At 40.1% G+C, this 25,939-nt stretch overlaps 1 protein-coding gene across 10 annotated transcripts in view; it reads right to left on the bottom strand.

Annotated features, from left to right (window-relative positions):
- camk2b1 (calcium/calmodulin-dependent protein kinase (CaM kinase) II beta 1) overlaps nt 1–25,939 on the bottom strand; it is an 80,371-nt gene that overhangs the window by 35,171 nt on the left and 19,261 nt on the right. For 9 of the 10 annotated variants that reach the window (XM_042422097.1, XM_042422098.1, XM_042422099.1 and 6 more), the window contains exons 3-11: nt 24,618–24,677; nt 23,926–23,980; nt 23,398–23,463; nt 8,210–8,282; nt 4,534–4,636; nt 3,561–3,644; nt 3,272–3,366; nt 2,109–2,231; nt 1,794–1,877 (exon numbers count right to left, since the gene is read on the bottom strand). In XM_042422097.1, the coding sequence (XP_042278031.1) occupies nt 1,794–1,877; nt 2,109–2,231; nt 3,272–3,366; nt 3,561–3,644; nt 4,534–4,636; nt 8,210–8,282; nt 23,398–23,463; nt 23,926–23,980; nt 24,618–24,677 (743 nt within the window). Of the gene's footprint in view, nt 1–1,793; nt 1,878–2,108; nt 2,232–3,271; nt 3,367–3,560; nt 3,645–4,533; nt 4,637–8,209; nt 8,283–14,457; nt 14,531–23,397; nt 23,464–23,925; nt 23,981–24,617; nt 24,678–25,939 lie in introns of all 10 variants that reach the window. The other variant, XM_042422106.1, reaches the window with a different exon arrangement.

The following is a 25,939-nucleotide window of genomic DNA, read 5'->3' as shown; positions in this document are numbered from 1 at the left end:
TTCCTACTGTCTGTTCATAATCAGAAATCCTTGTCTGTAACCTCAATATTACATAAAGAAATCTATTTTAAAAATAGACATCCAGCTACATCACAAAGGACAAGCAGAATTGGCAAGGACAAATTTGACGAAGCAAAAGGTAGGTACAGACAGACTAAATTCAGTGAAAGTGTCTAAGACAGAAACAATAGAGATAAAAGAAAGAGAAACTTGAGAGCGAGATAATGAAATAAAGAGAAGAAAAAGAGACGTGTAAAGCAGCTAATCTTGACACTTTTTTCTCAAGGGAGATCATTTACAACTTACGGGGCTATAAAAATGATAATGACTTGGCTTTTTTTTGAGTGGCATCTCATCTTAGCTATTCAGATACTAAGTATATTACCAACCTCCACAACTCTTTAATACCATGGTCTATTTAAGAACTGTGAAGGTCGATAATATACTTAGTGCCTGAATAACTAAAATGAGATGTCACTCAACAAAAAAACAGTACACAAAACAGTAGAGTTGCGTTGAAAAATAAATGCCTGTCACCTCTTTTAGCTTAGAGCTTTGGAGCATATATTACTGTATCTGTTAGATCTACCTGCTGACTATGAGACAAACATGAGCCCCATAGATTGTCTACACTGTTGGATATCGATGTGACATTCCATGTTTGAGTTATTTTAACTGTCTTGTTTGTTGTTGAGTACTTCTTTTATCACATGTACTTTCTCTCTCCCTGTTTTGTCTATTGCAGTTACTGATTTTGTAAAATATTTCCTAGAATGCATTTCACAGTCAAAATAAGTTTAGGAATACATACTAAGCATGGCCTCTAGCTGATTTTCTATTATAGGGTTTAAGTACTTTAGGGTGGACACTTCCTACTTATTTGTCATTCAAAAATGATCCCTAATAAAAATGTACATAACGCAGACTTAAAACACAATTCTAAACTTGCACTAATTGGTCAGTTTCAATTTTTGAGACAGTTTTTGTTCCTTCTGAAGGAATTTCACACAGAAAACTAAACAAATCTTCTGGCAATATCACTTGTAGTACAATTTGACCTCCAGTCTCCCATACATGCTATTTGACTTGTCTATAAACTCATGGGAATGCATGAGTGTACAGGAACTTTGTTCTATGCATTGACTAAGAACATTTTATTTATATACATTAAAAGAATTTTGCTTTACTGATTTCATCTATTTTCTCTTGTTTGTTTCTGATATTTAGCACTGTATGCACCTGGATGTCTAACCTTGCCAGTGCCCATTTCTTTTTAAATGTGAAAAACCAGAGACACCAGAGACGTTTATGTTGATGGCATGTTGGTTGATTGGTCCAGCATGTGTCTGCAGCCACCTGTGTTTCTGCTTCCAGTGTCCCATGTGCTGGCATCTGAACCATGCCATGACCGCTCAAAAGCAGCAGGGTAACAGTGACATGGCTAAGCTGTTATATCCACATAAAATGTCAGCAATAAATCAGTGTAGGAGGGCTTACTATGTATGTAGGGTAACTTTGGATCTATATTCTTACAGCCTATAAGACCTCAGCACCAGTCAGGAGAGAAAACACTAGTGTCTTTTATCTGATCTTAAATCTACAGATCAAATGCATTACAGGAAAATAATAGGAAGTGTAAATACCAGCCCTGGCAATATTTCTACAACCCAGTAGTGTAATGATTGAAATTAAAGAATAAAGGAAAGGACAGCAGTAGAAATGATTTTATTCCACACACTAGCTTATTAGAGCAGAAGAGGATGATGTGGGAGAGTGTAAGCATGCTAACAGACCTTAAGTTTCCTTCTGGCATTGAATTTCTTCAGGCACTCCACAGTCTCCTGTCTGTGCATCATAGACGCCACTGTGGACCGTTGCTGGGAGAAGGAAGAGAACAAGGAAGAGCAGGAAAAGATGAGAAAGAGGGTCAACATAGGACAAATAGAGGGAGGTTTAGGCAGAGAGGATGAGGAAAGAAATCAGTTAATCAAGATCATTTGTTTGCTGTGATCCAACCACTTGTTTGTCTGAGTTAAATGTCTTTTCTACGTATGCAATAATGTCACAAGATGTGTAAAAATAACTGTATCTCCTGACGGGATACTTACGCAGACCCATGGGTGTTTGAGGGCCTCCTGAGCAGTGATCCTCTTGGCTGGGTTGATGGTCAGCATCTGGTTGATCAGGTTTTTAGCCTCAGGGGTCACTGTGTCCCACTCTGGAGAAGGGAACTGGAGGGGAAAACAGGGCTTCTTGTCTTAACATTCAGTGTAACAGGGTATCCAAGGTCCTCAGAAAGCCAATTTGAAGTAAAATGTGTAACCATTGCTGTTACTGTTCCTGTCTGTCTTCATCTGAGAGTTCACAACTATGATCAGTTTAATTTAATGTTGTCTAAATTAAGGTCTTAATTTGGGGAGGAACACGCAAAACATCATGGTCATCTTTAAGATTTATTTACTACTTCTAACCTATATTAGCTCTTATAATACAAATGACCATATCCATAAATCAGCTATAGAGTGCTTAACATTGACAAATAATCTGCCAGTCTCTTATAAAGCACAGAGGAGCTTTCCAGTTACTTCACAACATTTGTACTACTTACATTCAGGCTACATTATTTGTATATATTTAGGGCCTTACAGCTTTCCAATATTTGTGTTTTTTTGTCATTAGATTCTGAAAGCAAATCCAGCTGCATCCCGGTTTATTATCATGTTTTCTGTTGTTTTGTCTCTTTTAAAATCATATATTATCACTTCAAGTGTTGTGCTCAAGGACAGTTTGACATGTGGACAGGAAGAGATATTATAGAAAATATATTTGTATACAAAAATATACAATATGTCATTATGAGATATAGTACATTTTACAGTACAGCACAGTAGATATGAACCCAGGATGTTGTAAATACATGAGCACTGAGCACTGAGCAATTTGTTAAGAAATTCCAAACCCATCAGGTCCTGTTGTGTTTGGACATTAATATTGAGGTCTGTGTCCTATGAGCCCAGAATCACTGCCAGAGAGTCAGTCACCCTCTCTCTCTCGATCTCTATTTGGCATAAAGTTGACTGTGATCTAAGGTGAGGCTCCCTGTTTTGCACCCCCTGAAATATGAATGAGGTGACTCAGTTATGTAACCGTTGCCAAAAAGGAACGAGGGCAGTGGGAGGAGAGGGGAGGGCATTACAGCAGGAGGGGAGAGAAGAGAGTAGAAGGGAGGGGAGGAGAGGAGAGGAGAGGAGAGAAGAGGAGAGGGACTCACATCATAAGCCCCAGCCTTGATCTGCTGGTACAGTTTGTGCTGGTCCTCGTCCCAGAAAGGAGGGTAACCCACCAGCAGGATGTAGAGAATCACCCCTGAGACACACACACACACACACACACAAACATGCACACACATTGACACACACACACATACATATACACACACACACAGAGAAAATGCACATTTTTATTTGAGAATATGCTTCAATATGTTTCTGCTTTCTTCTATATAATTATTTAGGAAATGCCATATGTGTGTGAATGAGTGTGTGTCTCTCTGTACTCACCACAGGCCCAGATGTCCACAGGTTTGCCATATGCCTCCTTCCTCAATACCTCAGGGGACAGGTACCCCGGTGTGCCAGCAAATCCTGTAGTAAAAACACACACACACACAGTTGATTGACATACCTTGGATCAGCTTGCATAGAAAGCAAGAGATTCTTCAGTAAGCTTCCAACTATTCATCCACACAGTGGACTGAGATCTGAAGGACAGATTTGAAGGTTTAAAGTCAGTTGATTGTGAAGGAACTGACAAATGTCTCGTTTGAGTAAAGCCACAAACGCTACAAATGATGGCTACAGATGTTTGTAGTAGCGATCCAGGTGAGATGTGGAAGTGTGCCTGAACACTACTAATCTGAGACTGCACTCAGTGCACTCACTTTTTTTTCCTTTGCTTTCCAACTAGCAGGGTAAGAACAAAAACGAGTTTGACATCCCTGATAAAAAATAACTTTAATATTGATGATGTCAGGCTTTACACACACACTGATTTGCCTAGGCAAAGGGGAAAGGGAACATAAATGTGTGACTGTTCTTGGCACCAGACCAATACTGGTGGTTCACTACCAACTGAAAACAACTAAAAAACTCAAACGCATCCCAAAATAAAATCGGTTGCACCAGCAATGTTCGTATATGTTTATAATCTGGGGCATACATCTTTACAATTCCACTCCTGTGACTGCATGAGATGCACACAAAGAGAACTGAATTAATGTTCAGGAACTTTAGGAAGGCATAATCTTTTCTGTTAGCTGAAGTCACTCACTCTGTCAACTGAATCCTTAGGTCTTTATTCCTTTCCCTAGTTTGTTAAGGTTAATGGTTAAGGCTCTATGGAGTTCAGACCTTTGCAATCCTTACCAGTGACAGTAACTGAACCTTATTCTGTCACTGCAGTCATCATGAGCCCTTCACAGCTTTAGGTGAATAAGTATAAAATACAGATGTGATTAACTCCTGTTGTACCTACCAAACCAGGCCTGCTGATCGCCCTGCACCTCGATGGCCAGGCCAAAGTCGGCCAGCTTCACTGCGGCATTCTTACATTTGCTTGCCAGGAGCAGGTTCTCTGGCTAGAGAGGAGAGGAGGAATGAACTGAGGTCACCAAACAGTTCAAGAATGGGGGACAAAGCATATACACTATCCTAGTAGAGGAAGCTGGAGGTAGATAATTATGCATGCACAAAATTTGTTTTGAGGATCATACAGTGTACAATATTATATTCAACACTGTACTCGGCACACACACAGATACACACGGACATAGATGTCATTTGAATAACTTGTTTGGACATATATAAGCTATAGAATAACAGTTAGCCCACATTTCAGCAGTGTTAAACCCAGTCAATCTGCAGTGCTTTTTTAGCCTCATGTGGTGTGCTGTAGTCTATAGGCACCATCTCCGTGGCCCAGATAATGCAGCCAGCCTCATTACTCTTTGTCAGAAGAGGGCTCTAATAATGGGCTGCTATCCCCACTGGCCCCTGTTCTTTATCACTTTTTCTCTCTACATCTCTTTCAATCTCCTTTAATCATTTCCTCTTTAAAAAAGCAATCTTGAATGACAAATAAAGCACTCTGGTAGGAAAAATGAATTAATATGAAATACAGATGTTTTTTTTTTGTTTTATTAATTCATGTCCATAGATTTCATGATGTTAAAAAAAGCTAGCTACCAAGCTTACCTACACAGGTTGAGCTAGCATGACTACTTTTAAGTGTGGAAAGTCACCTAACCTATCAAGGCTGCTCATTTATCTTAGCATGGCAAGCCTGTATTATTTCAACTGATAGCCAGAGCACTAGACTAGTGTTTTGGCTATGCTGAGTTTAATTATGTCAACAGTCACATGTGCGTGCAAAAAGGTTGAAATATGTAGATTTTTAATAGCCTTGCACTCTCAGTATACTAATGTGCATGATATTATGGGCTTCCATTAATTGAGCAGAGGTCAACTGTGCATTGTTACTTGTAATCAGTTTTCTCCGGTCTTTAAAACACCAAATAAAGTCTCTATAATGTTCTGCCAATTAGCTTGTATACAGTATCCATTTACTGAAATGCTTTACTGTGAAACAGCAACACAAATGCACCCTTACAGTACAGAAGGGAATGGGGACATTATATTTAGGTTGCACTTCTGTCACTACCTCCCCTGCACTGCAGCAGCATGTCTTTGCATCCTCTGCTGTTCTCTCCTCTTAGCTAATTTGTTTAGCAGCATCGGAATACTATGTATTTAAAGTGCAGAGACTTAAAAGTGTGCTTTTATAGCCTTTAAGCCCATAAGTATAAGAGGAGAAAATTAGCAAGAGAGAGACTGTGAGTGAGCAAACCAGTAATCCTAAGGCACTGTGCCTAACTTGTGTCATCACATTCTCCCAGCCTACCACTTGGTTAGGCTTTACTCTTTTGTAAATGAGGGGAGTTAGAACTTGCCAACACTGCAGCAGTAAGATAATCCATGAAAATGGATGTGGGTGGAAATTATGATGAAGCATGTGCTTCCATTAAAAAGGTGCATAAACAAAATGCAAATCATCCAGACCACACGTTCAGACATAGCAGTAGCGATCGCCATCACTTTTTGACATAAGCGCTCCTTCCCTGTGCATCTCCTTAGCACAAACATACACATGTACACTTAAAAAAAGCACACACACAGGGCACACGCAGCCAATAATACGGATGATTTGCAACTGGTTTGTTTGAGGAGAAGAGAGAAGAAGGGTATATGGATGATACAGAGTGGGTGTTTCAATTGGAATGATCTCCCATCTCTCCCTATCTCTCTCTCTCTTCTCTTCTATTTCCCTGTCAAGAGAGGAGCAGGAGATGCTGCAGCGTTCTTGACAAATTCCTTCAGAGGAAGTGGCAGAGATACAGACCTCCAATTCAAGCAGACTGCTGTAGTGTGGGAAGAGAAACTAACTAAAAGTGGTGCTTGAAGAAATTACACGGATTGAGTGTTTAGATTATAGTCAGGGCAAGGTATCAAAATTATAACCACACACTTGAACCTATGCACTCTTTTGGATACTTTACTTTGATGAACGTACGCCTATTATTGAGATGACAAAAAATGATTTACCATCTGCTGTACAGTCTGTTCAATTTAGGGCAATTTCTTTTGGCACACATATAAATCTGTTCGCTGTGTTGTCATCTCAATTGCCATAACCTAATTCCTAATTTGAGGGATCTTGTCACCCGGGCTGTCCTCAGTCATCACACTATGACCTATTGCATGAAATGCTCTCAGATGCTTGGGTGTGAAACTAGATAGGTGTGTCGGCTAAATAAAGAAATAGCCACAACAGTTCTGATAAACACAACACGCCTTTGCTGGAATGCTGGGACTGATATTTGCATAGAAGAGGTCTACTTGACAAAGTGCATCATGCAAAACAAGATGTGACATACAGATATGCATATACGTAACAAACTACCAGGTACAATACATGTACTGTTTGCCTTCTATCTGTTTAGACGCCAACGCGCATACAGCTCATTACATTTGAGGTACTGTTTTGTTTGGAGGAAAAATTTCCACAAACACTGCATTAAGCCGAAGTTTAACGTCAAAACTTCAGAGCGGTTGTTGGTTAGTTCAGTCAGCAGTCACATTAAACAAGGTTATGTTGTTATTGCTTGCTATGCAATCTTACAAAAATGTATCTCAAGCTTAGCAAAAATCCTTGTGAGCAAAACTTAATATGAACCATATGACATACTATGTAAACAAGTCTCTAAAATACATTAAGCAATACCACAGTTCTAGGAAATTTGCTCTAACTGGCTCTCTAACTGGTTTTCAGCCAGTCAGCCGATATAAACAAATGTCACAACATCAGAAGTCAATTGATGGTCATTTACAGAGAATGAGCTGTCACCTTTGAAGCAGGGAGGGTCATTAACTGATCTATAAAGACAATCAAAACCACACAGGGTGTCTGATAATCAATAGTTAACAGCTCACTCTGACTAGTAAATGACCCAGAGGTCTGATTAAATATCCTTCTGGGCCATCTTGAATGGATCTATCAACAGTAAATGGGCCAGCTGTGCAATGACAAGATCCTCTTCCAAAAAGGTTACAGTGCAGAGGCATTGGTTGGTCAGCATGACCAGCGTTGCATGTTTGAAATCTCCACAGACTAGAGGTAGTGGTGTTTACACAACAGGAAAAGAAGGTGACTGCAGAGGGCTGGAGGCTGTGTATGGCTGGGCAGCCTAAGAAAAATGTCGGAGGCGGTATTTCACAGTTAATGGTGGTTGCCACAAAGCTGTAGGGACTGGTATAGCTCTGAGTGGGGTGAGGAGCTTTTGCCTGACTGTAAATGGCTTTCTGACTGTGCAACCAGCCATTATGTAGGCCTACACTGTTTTATATAGGGTTGGAAAGACAGCCAACACATTTATATCAGGAGACGTTAGTTCAGGGGAGATGAGGTGGTTCAAAATCTTCCCTAAGTCCTGAGGCTTTTTGCAAATGACATTATGTCCACACACATTAAAGACAGTTTCTCATGAACACATTAGACGTATACGGACTACATGAATAACACAACCACAAACCGCCTTACATAAATATATAAGCACACTCTCAAAAAGGACAGTAAGGTGATCCCCATCACTCACCTTCAGGTCCCGGTGCACCACGCCCATTTGATGGCAGTGAAGCACCGCCTCCAGGATCTGCTGGATGCAATGACTGCATGCAAACACCAAGGGGAGGGGGGGGGGGGGCGCATGTTAGTCTGAGCAGCGCTACAATCCCGTGCACAGGCCAAAGGTGTCGGGAAGGAGTGGGAAGGGAGGGGAAGGGGGGGGAGAGGTATGATGGAGGAGTAGGAGGTCATGGTAGAACAGGGGTTGAAAGGGCTCTTCTGTTGCCAGGCGTTACGCTTTCACCTTTCACTGAACTCGGCTGACCCACAGCTAACCGCACATCCAGGTTTATGAAAAGGCAGTTAAATAGCTTAAATAGCCAACTGGTTAGCTACTAGTTAGCTATCTAACCAATGTGAGCCAAATGTAAAGCCCACTGTAGCATACATTGTATAGTTTACCAACTTTTTCCAATGATGTGCATCACATTACAAAGCTGTAGGACAAAATGGGTTTGCTGCTTGCTCTTTTGGTACAGCTTTCCACATTAAGAGTGACCTAAGTTTAAAACGGTTACTGTGGGAATAAATTTGACCGAACATTCTGTGCAGTAGCAGATGTCATCAACGACCTTCCTTAGGTGAGCTTTTTTGGGGCTTGGCTGTAGCTTTGGGTTTGATATGGCTGGCCTGGAAAGGTATGGCTGTGGGTGCTCTGCAACAGAAGATTCCTTCAAGTCAGTCTATTCTGCAACCAACCAACTGATACACTCTATGATCTTTGTCTTGGATGTTCATCTTAGATGAGTATAACCTTAGACATACTCATCTAAGAAATACTTTTTACTCTTCAGTTGGCTGTAGGTGGATTATAGATACCCCACCTCCCTCTATGTTATAGCCAGCAGGCCTTGGGTGATGAAAGAGGGTGTGAGAGTGTGGCTGGCCATGGGGGGCACAGAAGGCGTTGATGAAGGAGGTAAGGGAAGGAGTGAGTCATTGTGCAATTAATAACATTTAAAAGATGTGTCTGGGATCAATGCCATGTCTTCTGCCAGCCTATTTGGCCTCTGCTGACAAGAACTGTCATTCTGATGTCTGTTAGCCACTGGACACTAAAAATAAAAACCCAAAAGTAAAAAACAGTGAGAGGGAAGCGGAGGGGAGACGGAGATGAGAGCCTATGCAGAGACTAAGTAGTATATCTGAGCACGGGCAGGGTATATATATTATATATATATACACATACACACATACACACTCACAGGCCACTTTAATAGGAACACCTGTGCAATCTAATGCAATCTAACACAACACAGCTCTCCCATAAATTCTACTTTTACAAAGTTTATGAATTTTCAGTTTTTGTTGACATTGTCAGAAAGGTGATAATTCTACTTTATGTTTATTATTTGGGTGCTGGTGGTGTACTCGAGTGAATTATATTGAAAAGTGTTCCTAATATCTTGTTCCGTCAATAAACTTACACGAGGGGGGAAAAATATTAGGAACACTTTTCAATATTATGAAAAACTGAAAATGTATAAGCTGCAATAAAAGTATAATTTATGGCAGAGCTGTTGTATCGGATTGCATTAGATTGCACAGGTGTATCTAATGAAGTGGCCGGTGAGTGTGTATATATATATATATAAAAAATGAGAAAGACAACACGAGCATGTGTTTATAGGGCCATATACATTGCCTGGGTCCAGCTGTGGGAGGTGTAGACCATTGCAGTACGGCGTGAACACACACACACGCACACAAACGCACTTGTGCTGTTGGGGATGTGGCATTGGGTGTGGACAAAAGCTTGATTGTGCATGTGTGCTTCCTGTGCACTGACAAAGTCAAAGTTCATCAAAGTTCAGGGGGATGTTTGAGTGTGAGAGTATGTGTACTGAGTATTATTTTTTTGAGTGGATTAAAAAAATCTACCCCACAATTGTTTCACAAACAGCTAATGGCTATGAAGCCTTTCTGGGCCCAATTTTGCTGTTGTGTTTTACATTTCTGTAGTTCTAAATATTAATCCCAAATATGTACTATATGAGATGATGTCAATAAATGTAATACCAAAAAAGAGAAAAAGTCTGTGTGAGAAGGCAGTGTGAATTGATCTTTGTCTGATAAATAAATTAAATTGGAGTAATGAGTGTAAGGCTTTTTCACTTTTTTTGATGTCTGCCTGCAAGCCAGCATGTCACTTAAATATGTAATATCTCTAACATAATAAGTTTTAGTTGTTAATGCCAGAGTCTGAACAGTCCCTCAAGATTCAAAGAGAAAGGGCTACGTTCTGAAACTGGCGCTTTGCAATATTACTCAATCATAGAAGATGAAATTCACTTCACAGATGGAGGACTAATAGACAAAAATGTAGCCAAATAACATGTAAAACTCTGAACAAAGCCACGCTCAGACTGACAGCAGCACTGCAAGAAAAAAAATGCAGCCCCGTCAATCATTTTAATGAAGCCGTAACAGACGCATGGTCGTCTGGCAAGAAAGTGGAACGTGGTTAATCTTTGCCACAACGTAATGCAACCCAGCAAGGCGCTGTGTTGGTCAATCACATATATATGTATTATATTCCTGCTAATTACTTTGTAACATGAACGCTGTCTTTCTACAGTTTACCTGGTGTTTGTTGCAAACGAAAGATAAAATGACTACAGCTGTGTTAACTTTTCAGAGCAGTTAAATCCTTCCTCCTAATACTGTAAACCCCTGTGCAGTGTTTTGGTATCTGATGAGCCTTTAAACTCATGGGTGTATTACTCAAATGGAACTTTGAGTAATAGATCCAATAACACGCCCCCACCGATGCTGCATGTTTGCATGTTTTTTAGCGCAGGCCTGTTTTTGATCTGAGTGCAGTTAAAGGGAAGCTTTTGGATGATGGAAAGAGACGTTCTCTTGCTTTTACTACACTATTGCTCTTTCCACCTACACTTTTGGAAAGTTCATGTTGTATTTTCTGTGAGATTGTTTTAGGGCATTCTGAAAAATGTAGGAAGTCAAGTTCTAGTTCAATTGTCATTTCAACTATAAAAAATACAGCTGAAATGAAATATTGTGTGATATGACAAATCCCTGACTGCAGTAGAATTAGATTAACCTAACTGCAGGAAAGTAGGTACACTAAAAAACATTACCACCAAGTAACTTCAGAATTAAATTCATTGATTTGTCTTCTAAGACTCATTGCATGGGTAACAAAGGCAATGCAGATGCAGATGCAAAAAATGTATATACTGATTGTCTCAAAAATCTCCCTTTGAAATGATGCACAAAACTTAAATAACACATTATTACAAAAACACTTTTGCTGTTGGCAGTGTTTCATAAAAAATAAGGTCCTGTGGTCATAAAGGTAGCACTGAAGTGTGAATTTGTCACTAGAAATTAATAATTATTAATTACATCCATATTACTGTTTTTTTACTTCCTGGTTCAACCATTGTTTTATTATATGTTTTGTCACAGACTATGTGATAATACTGCTGGATTGCTGCTGGGTGTCGCCTTTGCGTAACTGACAGGTCATTAGTTTAATTGGCTAGTTACAGATGAGAATACAATGGCTTGCTGACCTCTGTGTATTGTTGAAAAATGTGAGGGCTATTAAGGGAGAATCCCCCAGAGGGTGTGTGTGTCAAAAAAAATAAGAAAACACAAACCTTGTTTTGTCATTTACGGGGTTGTTGTGTATAATCGATTTAGTGTATGTGATGCTATAGCTGTGACAGTATTGATTTTTTCGCAGCACTGTGTTAGAACAGCATGCCCCGGCAGTTAGGCAGTAATTAAGTCTTGTGTTTTTTGAGTGAAAAGAGTTGAGAGTACATTCAGGAACATAAAGTTAAGATTTATTTATTTCTACTGCTGTTATACTCTATGCTTGAGAATGCATTTGCTTTGGTGGCAAAATACCAAATGTTTTCAAATAGCCTGCAGAGAATATTAATTGTGAAGATGTGATGGGAAGCGCTATGCTTGGATAACCGCAGCTCCGAGCAGAACCGTGGCCATTGACATTACAGCCGATGTTTGTGGGATTCCTCTGTTACCTTTACACTATGTGCCACGGTTCATATATTGCCGTATAGTAACCAAGGCTACATGGATTATTTCTTGTGTGCAGCCTTGAGGTTTGCATTATTTACGTGGCATTCTTCATTTCACTCACTTCTCGTAGAAAAGCCCCTTCTGTCCTGGCATCTGGACTTGTGTTAGAAAGAAACGATGACTATTTTTAACTGTCAATTGATGTTTCGTGTAAATCCAGATACTTTACACCACAGACCATGTACGTATTTATGTGTAGATTTGGAAAAACGCAACCATTTGTTTCCTGTGCCTTTAAATGGTTTCACAAAATCCCTACAATTAAATATATAATAACCAGTAAAGGTGTAGTCTAACAATTAAAATATTGCAAACTGAGCTGTATATTGGGGGGGGCGCATTTTAATCTAACAAACATACAGGGACTCAAAGACTGACTTAATAGGTTGCGATAAAGTAGGAGTCTGGCCAGTCTGCGAAATATTATAACATGAGAGAAACAAGAGAGAGGGAGAGACAGAAAGTGAGAAACAGAGACAGAGAGAGAGCGAGAGAGCGATAGCGAGGAAGATGGACTGGCATGGCTGTAAAGTTCAGAGCTATAAATTAGAATCCTGTGTCTTGTTTCTAAAGGTCTCCCAATGAATAAATACTAGGCAGGTCACATCTATGGCCCAAATGGTAAGAGCTGTGTGTGTGTGTGTTTGTGTGTGTGTGTGTGTGCATGCGTGTGCGTGCTGAGTGATCACTAAAAGCCAACACGAGCATGCGGTTGCATATGTCTGTAAATCTGCAGTCGAGGCTAAACAACTCTATGAAATGTGTGTGTGTGTGTTCTCCTGCACCCTCATTCATACATAAATGTGTGCTTGCGTAGAGGTATGCATGCAGTTTGGTGTGTGTGTGTGTGAGTGTGTGTGTGTGTGTGTGTGTCCATGTCCGTCCTCCCCCACTTTGTCAGCTGTTGAGCTCTGTAACCCGCAGGGTGAGAATCCTCCGCATGTGTCTGTGTGTGTTTGTGTCTGGGAGATCATCTCAAAAGTTCCTGTGTTAGTTAGCAGTCACGGGTGGTCATTCCCTAGATATCACACCCAATATGAGCTGTATTTTATGATCCATTCTGTGGTATTCCCTTTCACCCTTTGCTTTAACTACACTTAAAGTTTGTCTTATGTATTAAACAGCATATAAATAAACAAAGTCTGTGTAATCTTATTTTAACTCTTTTTAATTAAAATATAAAAATCTGACCCTTGGCTGCAGTTTTTTTTGGCAGTGTCATTTATTGTAGTTGTGAGCCAGAGAGAAAAGAAAAAATGAAACAGCATCTTGTGTAACCGTTCAGAACGTTTCCTATGATGCTGCCGGTGCGAGTCTGACTTAGCCGTGGTATAAATTAGTTGCAAAAAAGAGAAATTTTTCTCCTGAGCTGGTTGTTTGTGTATGGAGACTTTTTTTTTAAAAGAATATAATAAACAATAATTTGTCTTAAACACACTGCGGCTTTTTTGTTGTCTTTTTTTTTATCTCAAGATCTCAAAACACCTCCGTAAAGACATACTTGATGTTGAATGAGGCTGTCTCGAAAAAACACAGGGATCAATATAATACAATCAGTGAGTCAAAGCCAAAGAGAAGTGAGTAGGTAGGAAGAGAGAAAAAAAATCAATACAGGTCACAGTAAATATTACTCTGGATTTTTTTTTTTTTTTAACTAGTCTGATGGTAGAAATTGATGGTTAAGGGTCTTTGTAAACAAAGATATTTATTACACCTGCAGGAGTTTGGTGCTCACTGCGGGTGACTGTGTGTGTGTGGGAGTGTTGGGAGTGTCGAGGTGGTTCCTGAAGGCCTGTTCATTGATTGATCTGCTTGTCAGTCAGTGCAACAGAAGCTTTTGTTATGTAGTAAAATGATTGGACAGAGGGCTGGTGGGAGGGCAGATGGATGAGGCAGGCCAGGGACCTCTGATTAAAAAAATACAATACAATATAAAAGCAAAAAGGAGAACAATACAAAGAGACAAGTCGGACAGGCGGACATCGGACCAAAAACTGACAGGAACGACGCAAACAGACGAAACGGAGGAGGAAGGAAGGAAAAAAAAGGAGAAAAGGGACGGGGGGAAGGAAAGGAAAGCAGGCAAAGGTTGTGGGGAAGGTGAGGTAAGGGGTGAGGGATGCAGATGCTCCTCTATATACTAACCTTCAGGTCCCTGTGCACTATGTCATGTTGGTGAATGTGATGGACACTTTCTAGAATCTGATGGATACAGTGACTGTGAAGACAAAACAGAGAGGGGGGGGGGTGGCGGGGAGGAGGGGGTGAAATGAGGAATGGAGATGGATGGACCATGAGAGGGATGAAGGTGGGAAAATGGAAGGGAGGAGGAGGGGGGGTGAAGGAGAGGAGAAATGATGCCAGGTGAACAGAGTGACAGTCGGGGCCGATGCAAGATGAATAAGACATAGGATAATAATTAAAGATGAGAAAAATGGCAGGTTAGATTAGAGGAGGCCAAGTGACAAGAGATGTCGGCGGAAAGGAAGAGGACGAGAGGATAGATAGAGAGGAAGAGGGGGAGGAGACAGAGATTGATGCAGATAGAGATGTTGGAAGGGGAGGGGTGGGTGGTTGGATGTGGGTGGAGGAGACAAAAACGTTTCGTTTTGCTTTTTTAAAACATGATGAGAGACAAGAGCAGCCACAACAGAACAACCTGCCAGACAAAAATCACAACAACGCCAACAAAGGAGGAGAGGAGAGGAGAGGAGAGAAGAAAACCAAAAGAAAAAAAAAAAAAAAGGTGACAGATTGTGAAAGAGAAGACAGGAAGCTTTTGAAGAGCAAAGAGTGATAATAATACATGAAAGAAATGGAACACTTATGTATAGGATGAAACTGAATCATAGAGGACTGGTGGGCCGATGCCAGGCTATTTTTCCATCGCTAAAAGGAAGAACACATGACCGTGTGTGCTCTGCGAGAGATATGTGTACCTACCTCGATCTATTGTGTGTTTGTGTGAGTATATTTACGTATGTGTATGTAGGTTTGGTGCGATGGAAGAGTGTAATTAGCAGAATATGTGACTAATAGCAGGCACAGGGAGACAGGCAGCCTGCAGGATCCACACCCCCACAGTGTCTAGTGAGTGGGAGGACTGAGAGAGAGAATGAGAGAGATATATGTGTGTGCTTGCTTACAAACACACACAAACACACACAAACTGTGGGACCCATTCCTCAACACAAAAACTAGATTTGTGTTATGATACTTGTGAGTTCCAACAGACCACGTTTCACATAATCACTCTTTTAAAACCATAAACCAACAACGTAATTGATTTTTTGGCCACTTGAGGGCAGTGTAAACAAGTTGTGAACACAACATTGACATACATTTACCTTTTAAGTTGATATGGTGTACTTGTTGGTAAAGTTATTTACACATCCAGCACTTATTTAGAGCCAACTGGTGAATGTAAGTCCAATATTCACTCTCATTTTTAGCTGTTTTTGGTCTCTTACTACCGAGGGAAATATCTGCTCTTTAGCTGTTAAATGCTCCACCATGTCCACGAGCTAGTCGCCTTTTCCTCTGAAAACAGCTGCCTGCCGCAGCCGAGAGTGAACCAAAGCTGCAGCCAGACAGTTAACAATGAGCTGAAACTCGCTATAAAGCTCTGTAAAGCTGAGGGGAGCAACAGAGTCGGGTAGTAATTCTCTGTACATTCAACACTACTCGGGACGCCTCTCACATGACACAGCGTTTCCCCTGTAATTATACAGGCCTGACGAGCCGCCAGGCCAACGAGAACCACCGCCAGGCCAAAAAATATTTTTTTCATGCCAAAAATAACACCAAATATCCATTCATTCGGAAATCAATAGTGCTTGGGGGCCTCTCTGTGCAGCGCTGTTCCAAAACATGAGTCAACCTCTATGTCGTTGCCTGGGAAACTCTTGGTAGCGTAGTAAGGAATAGGGCAGCGTGTAATGTATGTGCATAGCAAGTGAGTGGTTGAGTGTGTGCAAGTGGCAGAAAAGTGACGGTGAATGCAAGCGGAGCAGAGGAAAAGGTTAGCAGTAAGTTGTCAATCTGGCAGTAAATGTACAGTACAGGCTTCAGTGTGTCAGCTGTTGTTTCCCCAACTGCTGGAAAAGTGAGGGGGGTTAGCTACAAAGTTAGCAACAATGAGTTAGCTTAACCTGACGAGGCTAAACAGAGAAATAGAGAAACAAAGACGGAGAAATGTGTGGCTGCTGAGTCTCTCCCGAGTTTTGCTCAGTGCATCCCCACCACCAGCAACCAACCTAGAGGAAACACTGCATTATATTTTAATACATTGTTATTATAAAAATATAGATTATAGCCGCTTTAGAGAGCAACTTAACAAGGCTGAAAATCTTGTTTCTGCTGACCTCTAGTGGTTTAACTTCTCACCTTGCATCAGTGATGCAGTGTACTTCAGAGTGTGTCGGTACAGGGAGTCATGTTAGGTGCAACAGAGCACTCTTCTGACCGCACCTACCATCACTGATGGGTGCTACATACTAGAAACTTTCAACCAGAGAGGGCAGTGAAACATTGCTCCTCAGCCTGGTATTCAGTTCTTGTCCTCAGTTAACTTTACTAGAACATTCTAATTTTAACCCTCAGGATCAGCAAAACAATCGTTACTTCACAAAACTCTACAAAGGTGTGACACTCTAAAAATATTTTCTCTCACTTTTTTCCCCCTCACACAGCAACCAATAGTGAGGACTAAGTCAGTGTTTTGTGAATCTGCAACTTCATTCTGTAGTTTGAGACCAGCCCTGGCAGGCCGAACAATGAATAAGGGTGCAATATTTAAAATAGCACTAAAGCAAAAGTAAAGTAGCAGGAAAGAAGGCAACCTACGCAGAATCAGCTTCAGGTAACCGACCGGACAGCTGAGCAGTCAGTGAGCAACAAGACAGGTTCACCGAAGGCATTTGCTGCTTTTGAGTAACAAACAAAGCAAAGCTGCAGTGAACACGTCATCACCCACAAACGACACAGTCCCTCATCTGCACATATCAGCAACATATTTGACCTTCTTGCCTCAGGCCAATGCATGTATTAATGATAGGCAATGTCCAAATTATGTCAATATTTGATATACAGTGTCTTAAAATGAGATTTCTGGATAAACAAACACAGAGAGGAAAGGCAGCTGTCTGTAGTAATCCACCCAATAGTGAGGGATGGATGTTAACATTGCAGGAATGCAAGAATCCACTCACAGGAAAGGAACTGTGAGAATCTTTGCTAGTTTGGTACATCTTTTTCCACAGTGCATGGTTCACACAGTTATCAGTATTCATCAGAAGTGATATAATTGTCCACTCCCTATTTGGTGTTTTGATATTCTCTCAGGAAGCTCATGTCTTTGACTTAAGATCCAAAGAGAACAACACATTATTATTCTCCGTTTCTCTACCGAGACCTGCTCCGTGTTTGGTTACTATCACACTTTCTTATCCTGCTGTTTGAGCTGACTTTTGCTCTTTGATGTTAAGAGAAAGTGATGGGAAACTTTTCTGCATGCTGACCTATTGTGTATGGCATTTAGAAATAAGAGAGCATCTACATCCCACCGCTTTGTTTGTTTATGTGTGCGTACCTCTAATATCTCACCGTCCAAAACCCATTATGTCATTCCAAGAGACTTTCTGTTTATGAACTCCTGGTGGAGCAAAGAGGGAGAAAAAAAAAAAAAAAATACAGTTTGCCGTCATCACACAGGCCAAAAAATGTGACTTGCTCAGCACTTTGAGCTACAATGTCCCACTGTTCTCTGCAGGAAAGTGATACTGGGAGGAAAATCAAATACAGAGCCAGTGTGTATGTCAAGAGAGGGCGCCTTCTCACCCCCTCATCTCGTGTTCTCCGTGCTGTGTAGCAGCAGCAATAAATGTGAGGTTGAAAATATAAGTATGAACAACAAGATAATAAAAAACTAAAGCGTAAACCATCCGTGTGCAGGGCATCAGTAGCAGAACTCTGCAGTAACCAACAGTCAATCAGATGACTCGTGGCCCCAAAAGATAATGAAAGCTGTATTTTATAGTTCTGAGTTGAGGGGTACAGTGTACCTACAGAGTCTGTGCATGTGGTTGCTGTAGCTACACCACTCAAAAATGTGGTGGTGATTGTAAAAATTGTGATATATGTGGTAAGCTTTGGCTGCTTGTGAATTCTCCAACAAATTTCTGATGCAGGGGAGAGTTTTTTTTTTTTCAGTCCACAGTCAGTTCCACTATAAACCTTCTGCTCACTGTGATCTCCGCTCCTAACAAAGTAAATGAAATAACATTAACGCACCGATTGCAGAATAGTCTCATAATCATTAATAGGTGAAATACAAGTTACTTGGAAGTAGTTCCAGTCCTATAAGTATGCATGTAGCGAGCAGTTGCTCTAGATCACAAATCATTAAAGCACCATATGGCCTGATCACATTCGTTACATCTATCTAGTGTTGCAGCAGTGCTATCAATAGGTGAAATACAACACTGAATATAAATCAAACCTATGTTGTAGAATTTACGGCTGTGCTAACGTTAACCCCTTGCATCGAGTGTAAATCCAGCTTGAATACTCTTAAACAACCGGAGCTCTTGTTTCTGTAGTCATATCTGTGTGTATGGTTGAGTCTAATCAATCTAATCAACCCTTACATACAAATGGTAGTGATCAGTTTCCAACCTACTAGCTGAAAGCATCAGTAAACTGATGGCTGGAATTGAAAGTCTATCATCTAGTAGCTACAAACCCTGATATTTGTTGCCAGGGGTCGGTAAAGCAACCCCTGGCAACTACATGAACATGAGACTTAGATTCATCAGGTGAACAGAGGAATAAAAAGCTCATGTTTGCTGAAAGTGTCTGTAGACAGTGTTTCGTTAACATATTAGCCAAAACAACTTAATACATCAACAGTGTTTCTGGGACTTTGTTTTTTTTATTCTGTCTACTCCCTAGTGTGGCAAAAAATGCATTCATGCAGCTTTAAGTGTGATTCAATCAAACATTAGTGAGGAGAAACTAATAGATTTTGACAGGGGGCGACAAGGTGTGATGTAGCACAGTTTGTGTGCGTGTGTGTGTGTGTGTGTTTGACTAATTATCGCAGCTAATTAAAGTCCCACTTCTTGCTGGTCTCCAAGGGAGTGGGCGTGGAGGGAGGGGGAGAACTGGCCTGGATGACTGACATTCAAAAGGGAGGTGAAAGGAAAGTGTGTGTGTGTGTGTGTGTGCGTGTGCTAGGGAGGAGTACTACAGGGGTTACAAGATTGGTGGAAAAGACAGCAATCACTAGGGGGTTTAGATAGGCAGTTATTAGCACTGTTGCATACTATAAGTACATGGCAGCCCACATACCCACAAAGAGTCTAATACTGCAACTCTGTTCTCAAAACTGACAAGAGAAACAAACAAATACAGTAATGTTTCTGTATTTACCTAACAGATAACAAAGCCAGTAAAATGCAGAATACAGCACGCACATCTTGTGTATCACTTCAGCTTGTTGTTTGCTGAGAAAACTGACTGGACCGAAGCCAAAAACAGAAGCTCGCTGGCATCCGAGCATAAGAGGAAATTTGCTGGCACCAGTTGGCAACTACTAAATATGCAGTTCTGACAAAACAACTGTCCTCCTTAGTGCACAGGAAATGGAACAAGCAAAAATCCCAGATAATTAGCACACTGCCTTAGAGCACTTTTTTTTTTTTATAACAAAACTGCCTTTGTAAAAGCAACGACAACAGGATCTGGCCGCCTTATTTTTATAGTGTCACTCACGGTTTGAGTGACTAACCCAGACACGGATAATCCACCAGAGTTGAATCGCTTAAAATCCCCGAGGTGCAGGAAAGATACAGAACTCTTGTGCTTTAATATTAAAAACTATCAAGTTTCAACAGTAATATCCTTTGTTCACCTGAAAGGGAAAATGAGACTGTGTGTATGCTTACAAGAGAATGTAATATTTGTTGGCCTCAACTTAGCTGGACAATACAGTACATGGAACTTTTGATATAATTTTGTTGCAACACACACACTTAGTGCCTGAGACAGTAATCACTTTTAAATGATGGGAAGTGTCTAATAGAAATGCCTAAAGACACTGAGGCAGTATAACATATCATCAGTATGAAAATCAGCACAACGGAGCTACAACTGACAAATATATTGTCTTTTTTTTGTTTGTTTGTTAATTGCATATAACTTGGATTTGGATAAATTGTCTTGTACTGAATGCACACGCATGAAAATAAACACACAGAGAGGAAAGAGACTCTCCATCTCTCTCTCAGTCTCTTTCCTTTGAGGAAACAGCATAGATATTTGTTTCGGTACAGAATGTGTCTGTGTGTATGTGTTTCTGAGTCTATTTCTGCTGTGCTATATGATGTAGAGCTGTTTGTTCAGATTGAGTCACCCATGAAAAATATATTTGGTGATTCAAAGTCAGATTTCTATATTACAAATCTCCGTCTTTCTGCCTCAGATGTGCTGTCACTATCACTTACATACATCAAAGGGGAATTTTCTACTTGCAACTATTCATGTAGATAGTTGCAACACACATTGAATAATCATATTTGAATTTTTTTTTTTATCTCATGACATAACTGAAAAAGAAAAACAAAACTGCAGTATATTAGCATTTTTCTTTCATGCAATTTCTGTCATTGCTTAAGCATCGACAAAAACTCTAGAGAGGGAGCAGAGAGCTATAAATGATCCTTAAATTCAAAAAGATATTTTAGTATATGTTAGTAGCTGTGAATGGTTTTAAAAGTTCATGAGATTAATTCTGTTTTATACCCTTAAACACACAATTTTTCATACTTTCTAGAAGCCAGGATTCATACGTTATATGAACAAATAATGTAGGATATGACCTTTTCCCTGTGAGTGACACGTGGGCCTCTTAGCCACCCGTTGCTGCTGCTGCTGCTGCTGCGAGGCATGGCAGCTGGCATCCAATCAAAACAACATTTTTGCTGAATACTTGCTGAAAACTACTCTTTAGAATATATCAGAATATAATCCTGTGTAGATCAACAATCAGGCACCCAGTGTGAAAAAGTGCAACTACAAGACTGATGTTTAATTTAATTGGTGTTGGAGCTTACTGCATTGACTGAAAGCTGAGCTGTGAGTCAAACACTTAAGTTTCCCTAAGTGTGAATGTGAGTGTGAGCGTGAATGTGATGCCTGCCTATGTGCACCAGCCCTTTAATAAGACCGGTGGTCTGTCCCGGATCATGAGAGCCACGTTCTATACAATCTGTAGAAATATAATGATTTGAATCATGTAGAAAAAATAAATGCATCTATACGGTGGATAAGAGTGGTGTCTCTTCATTACAGCTAATGGAACAGATTAATCAGACTAACCAAATTTTACGGACTTCATTACCCAGAAATCACGAGGTGGTGTCAGTTAATTTTGGACTACAGCTCGCATTTACCAACTTGGCCTGGGATCACTTTCTATCTAAGATATCAAAGAGACACTTTTAATAAGGGTGAATTTTTTATATGAACACAGAAAATGCAGTTTCTGTATTTCTTTAGCTCAGGAAAGTGTGAATAAGAGTAATTCTTTCATCAAAATGTTCCATAATGGATATTTAAGACTTAAAGCATTTGAATAAAACGTAATACAAACTGGTTACAAAGAGTCAGTTAGTTAGATAACACTGTTCAAATGACCTGAGCTCACTGTTCTCAAGCTACAGTCAAAAGGAGTTTGGAGTTATGAATAGGGCTAAAAGACAGTCATTTATGCGGCTACAGTGGCCTGAATTTCTACAATATCAGTCTTTCAGTGTTTCTGAATGGACTAACACCCACATCACAACTTCCACTTTCAAAAATCTCTCTCATTCTTTTCTCAGTCTATTGTCTGTCCACCCGCCACTACTCCGTTTCCTCTTGCACCATTGGCAAAAGTGAACTGTGTGTGTCAATGATTCAGCATGAGTGGTGGGAATGAGATATACAGAACGACAAGGGTAGTGGCAGGGGGGGTAAAAAAGAAAGTGGCGAAGAGGACTGAAAGAAAACCAAGACACGAAAGTAAAGAAAGAGAGGAGTTGAGACTGTTCACATACACACAAATACACTATACAGGGTTATTCTGTTCTGCTTACAGACTTGACTTATCTCTCCCATTGTGTCAGAGAAAGCACAGGGGAAGAGGGAAGGGGGCGACATAACAGTAGGGATATACCCTGGACCACCTACACCAGCCAGGCTAATTGTAAAGGGTACATACTTAAGATCTGACCAATAGGTTTGTTGATACAAATGCAAATGTCAGCAGACTTTCTGACATGTGTCTATAATGCAAGTGTTATTATTAGTAGTAGGACATTTGTTTATCTCTTGGGTTTCAGAGTTTTCCTGTGCCATGATCTAATAGCTGTCTTAGAGACAATTTTACCATCACACGATACACTTTGCACAAATCACTTAATCGTTTATTACGAACAAAGCCATGTTTCTAACTCAGTTTATACTACAACATATTAGATGATCACAGTAAGCTACTCTGTACTTTGAATTTGGTAAGGCCATGTTGGTCAAACCTTGGATTGGACTCAAAGGTCCCTCCTGCGTCAGTGTGAGAGGTGAAGTGCGGTGGCATCGATGTAAGGAAGGAAGCGAAGGACAGCAAAGGACGAGCAAAGAGAAAAGGTAGTAATATGGCGATGAAGATAGGAGATAAAGTTAGAAATTAGCAAAGAGAGAGAGTGAAAAAGGTAGGAGAGAAGAAGAGAGGAGAAAAAACGAGTAGAAACGAAAGAGGATGGTAAAAAACAGAAAACAAGAAAAGGACAGAAGAGGAAAAACAAAAAAAAAGCAAAGAATGAGAACATGTATGTAGAGAAGAGAGGTGAGGAGCAAAGAGTGAAAAAGAAAAAAGCAGAATAGAAAGTACAAGCAAAGAGGAAAGTCAGAAGAAGAGGAAAAAAAGAGTAGAGCAAAGTCACAAAAGACAAGGAAAGATACATAAAACAACAAAACAACAGGAGACAGACCATTTAAGGACAAGAAGAAGCCCTTTCACACATACAGGGGAGAAGGCTGCGCTCCTACCTGGCGTCCGCCTCGCTGTAATACTCTCTGGCTACGATGTCTTCAAACAGCTCACCTCCGGTCACCCTACACGCACACACACACACACACACACACACACACACACTTATTAAAATTGGGATGTTTGGATTGGAAGGAGGAGGGAAGTGTGTGTGTGTGTGTGTGTGTGTGGGGGGGGGGGGGTCCAAAGGTTATAAAGCAAGAATTTGTTCTTCATTTCTTGTTTCCTGAGGCACCCCTCTTCCCCCAATCTTCCTTCCCTCCCCCCTTCCCACATTGTTACCATGGAAACTAGAGGGAATTGCCGAGAGATGGATGTGGAGGGCGTGGGTGGTGGTGGTGGTGGTGGTGGTGGTGGTAGTGGGGGGGCAAATATAGGAGAGAGTTATGTAATTGTATATAGGGAAGGGTGGGGAAGGTGGAGGAGGAAGAAGAAAAGTGGCAGGAGAGGAGAGGAGAGGAGAGGAGAGGAGAGGAGAGGAGAGGAGAGGAGAGGAGAGGAGAGGAGAGGAGAGGAGGATGACTTACAAGTCAAACAGGAGGTAGTGGAAGCCCTCCTCTGATATACTGTCATGAAGACGAACTAGAAGAGAAAGAGAAAAAGATTGAGAGATAAATGTCTATTTGTCAGTGTGTTAATCATTATTTAATTGTGTTTTATTATTAATTTGTCGTCTCAGTGTAGTTGGAACCTATAAACTATTAGATGTTTTTAAAAAAAAATGCACCAATACCAGACCATTTCTGAATAACACAGGGTAACATTGCTGCATTTTAACTAGGAGATTAAAAAGTGTGGGGGTAGAAACCACAGGGAGTCATAATAATTGGGTCTTATTTCATGTGTATTTACAATATGGTAGGCTCTGGCAATAAAGTGGTCTACCTCATAAACAGAAAGGACTGTTATGAGTTTATACATCTGTATATCAGTACTATATATTGTTACTACTATAGTTTTTTTTTTTCCTGATTTCCCTAGTTTTTTAGTTAATACTAATACACTGATCTCATCACAAAATAAATCCCATTTCTACAACTTTTTGTAAAGTAAAAAGTAAAAAATGGATGTTATGCAAAATCAAAACAGCATTAAATATATGTCTTTGCTTTGTAATAAAGAAAATAATGGTTTGTATTACTCAATCAGACAGATAACAGGACTTTGTGGAATTGAGTTTGGTGTTAAGAGAAACAAAAATAGAAAGACATGTCCTCACCAATGTTGGGGTGTTTCAAAAGGCGACAAATCCGAGCCTCTCGCTCCAGCTTTTGGTGATCTGAGAGGCAACAGAGGAAAAAAAAGACAGAGAAAAAGAGAGAGGGGAGTTATTAATGAAATACAAACAGTGACAAACAAACTAGAGTATGTTAGGAACGTGCACCCAGTGGTCATAAATCAGAAAGGTCCATCCAATCCTTTGATTAAAATTAGGGTTAGATGTTAACGTGGTAGCAGAAATCAGCACATAAAAGTACAATACAAGGCAACTTTGACAACTTCTTTCTATAGTATGCATCTCATTTAAATATACAGTAAAAGAAATAACAACATTCTCTCAAACCCAAGTCTAATTCTATTAAGGCACAACAAATTATATGTTTAAAGCTCCCCTCCAGACATGTATTTAGACAGATAATAATACACAACAATAATGTGTGTCTAGTCTAATATGGCTTTTCCACAAAAAAAACTATAATTACCACTTTAAAATCCTTAAAATGATATCCACTCCTTCTACATCATTAATTTCAGAAGTTTAGCTGCTGGACACAAGGTGTCTCCTGCTTCACTGTAAAGTCCATTCTCAGTGTTTGTGCACTGGAGGCTTCAAGTTTCCACATCACACTTGTGTAAGTACAATATTGGACCAGAATTGCCTTCCAAACTAGTTGTGATGTCACAGTCCATGCTAGTAGGCACACTCCTAAAAATGAGATTTTCAAAGCGCATAGAAAAAAGTTCATTTCAGCAGATGAATATGAAAACAGCCTCCCAGTGTCAAACTCTGCACATACATCATTCTGCACATTGAAGCCCGAACATCCAACTGTAGTAACAAGAAGAAACATATTTTTAAAATGGAGTGGGACTTTAAAAACTGACACATGTCAAAATGCTCAAAATACTATAAAATCCAAACAAAACCTAAAAATTCAGTCATATTTATACTAGAAATTTTAACTTGCATCAAGCCCAAAGTTATCACTAAACTGCCCTAAAATGCAGCAACCATGTAAAAAAGGTTAAACTATCTCAAAATATTTTTTTCCCAGAGAAATTTAAGTTTGAGTGCAAAAGTTTATTCTTAACAGTGGAAATAGAGGCTTGGCCAAAAAAAAATCTATTCAAGTTCCACTTGCTTGGAAAAAGCTGGTAAGTAGACGTTGTTATTACTTTTTCACCTCAGAGCCTGTTTCTAGAATATTGTGCCAACAAATAAAAACTTTATAACTTAATCAAAATGTCATTATATTTACCTCCTGGAAAATAATGAGTATTGACATCTTCATGAACCACAAACCATACATCAAAATTCCT

The sequence above is a fragment of the Thunnus maccoyii genome, chromosome 9, assembly GCF_910596095.1.
Source record: "Thunnus maccoyii chromosome 9, fThuMac1.1, whole genome shotgun sequence".
Classification (NCBI taxonomy): Eukaryota; Metazoa; Chordata; class Actinopteri; order Scombriformes; family Scombridae; genus Thunnus; species Thunnus maccoyii.
The sequence above is the reverse complement of the archived record's forward strand: the minus strand, read 5'-3'. Positions and strand labels throughout refer to the sequence as shown.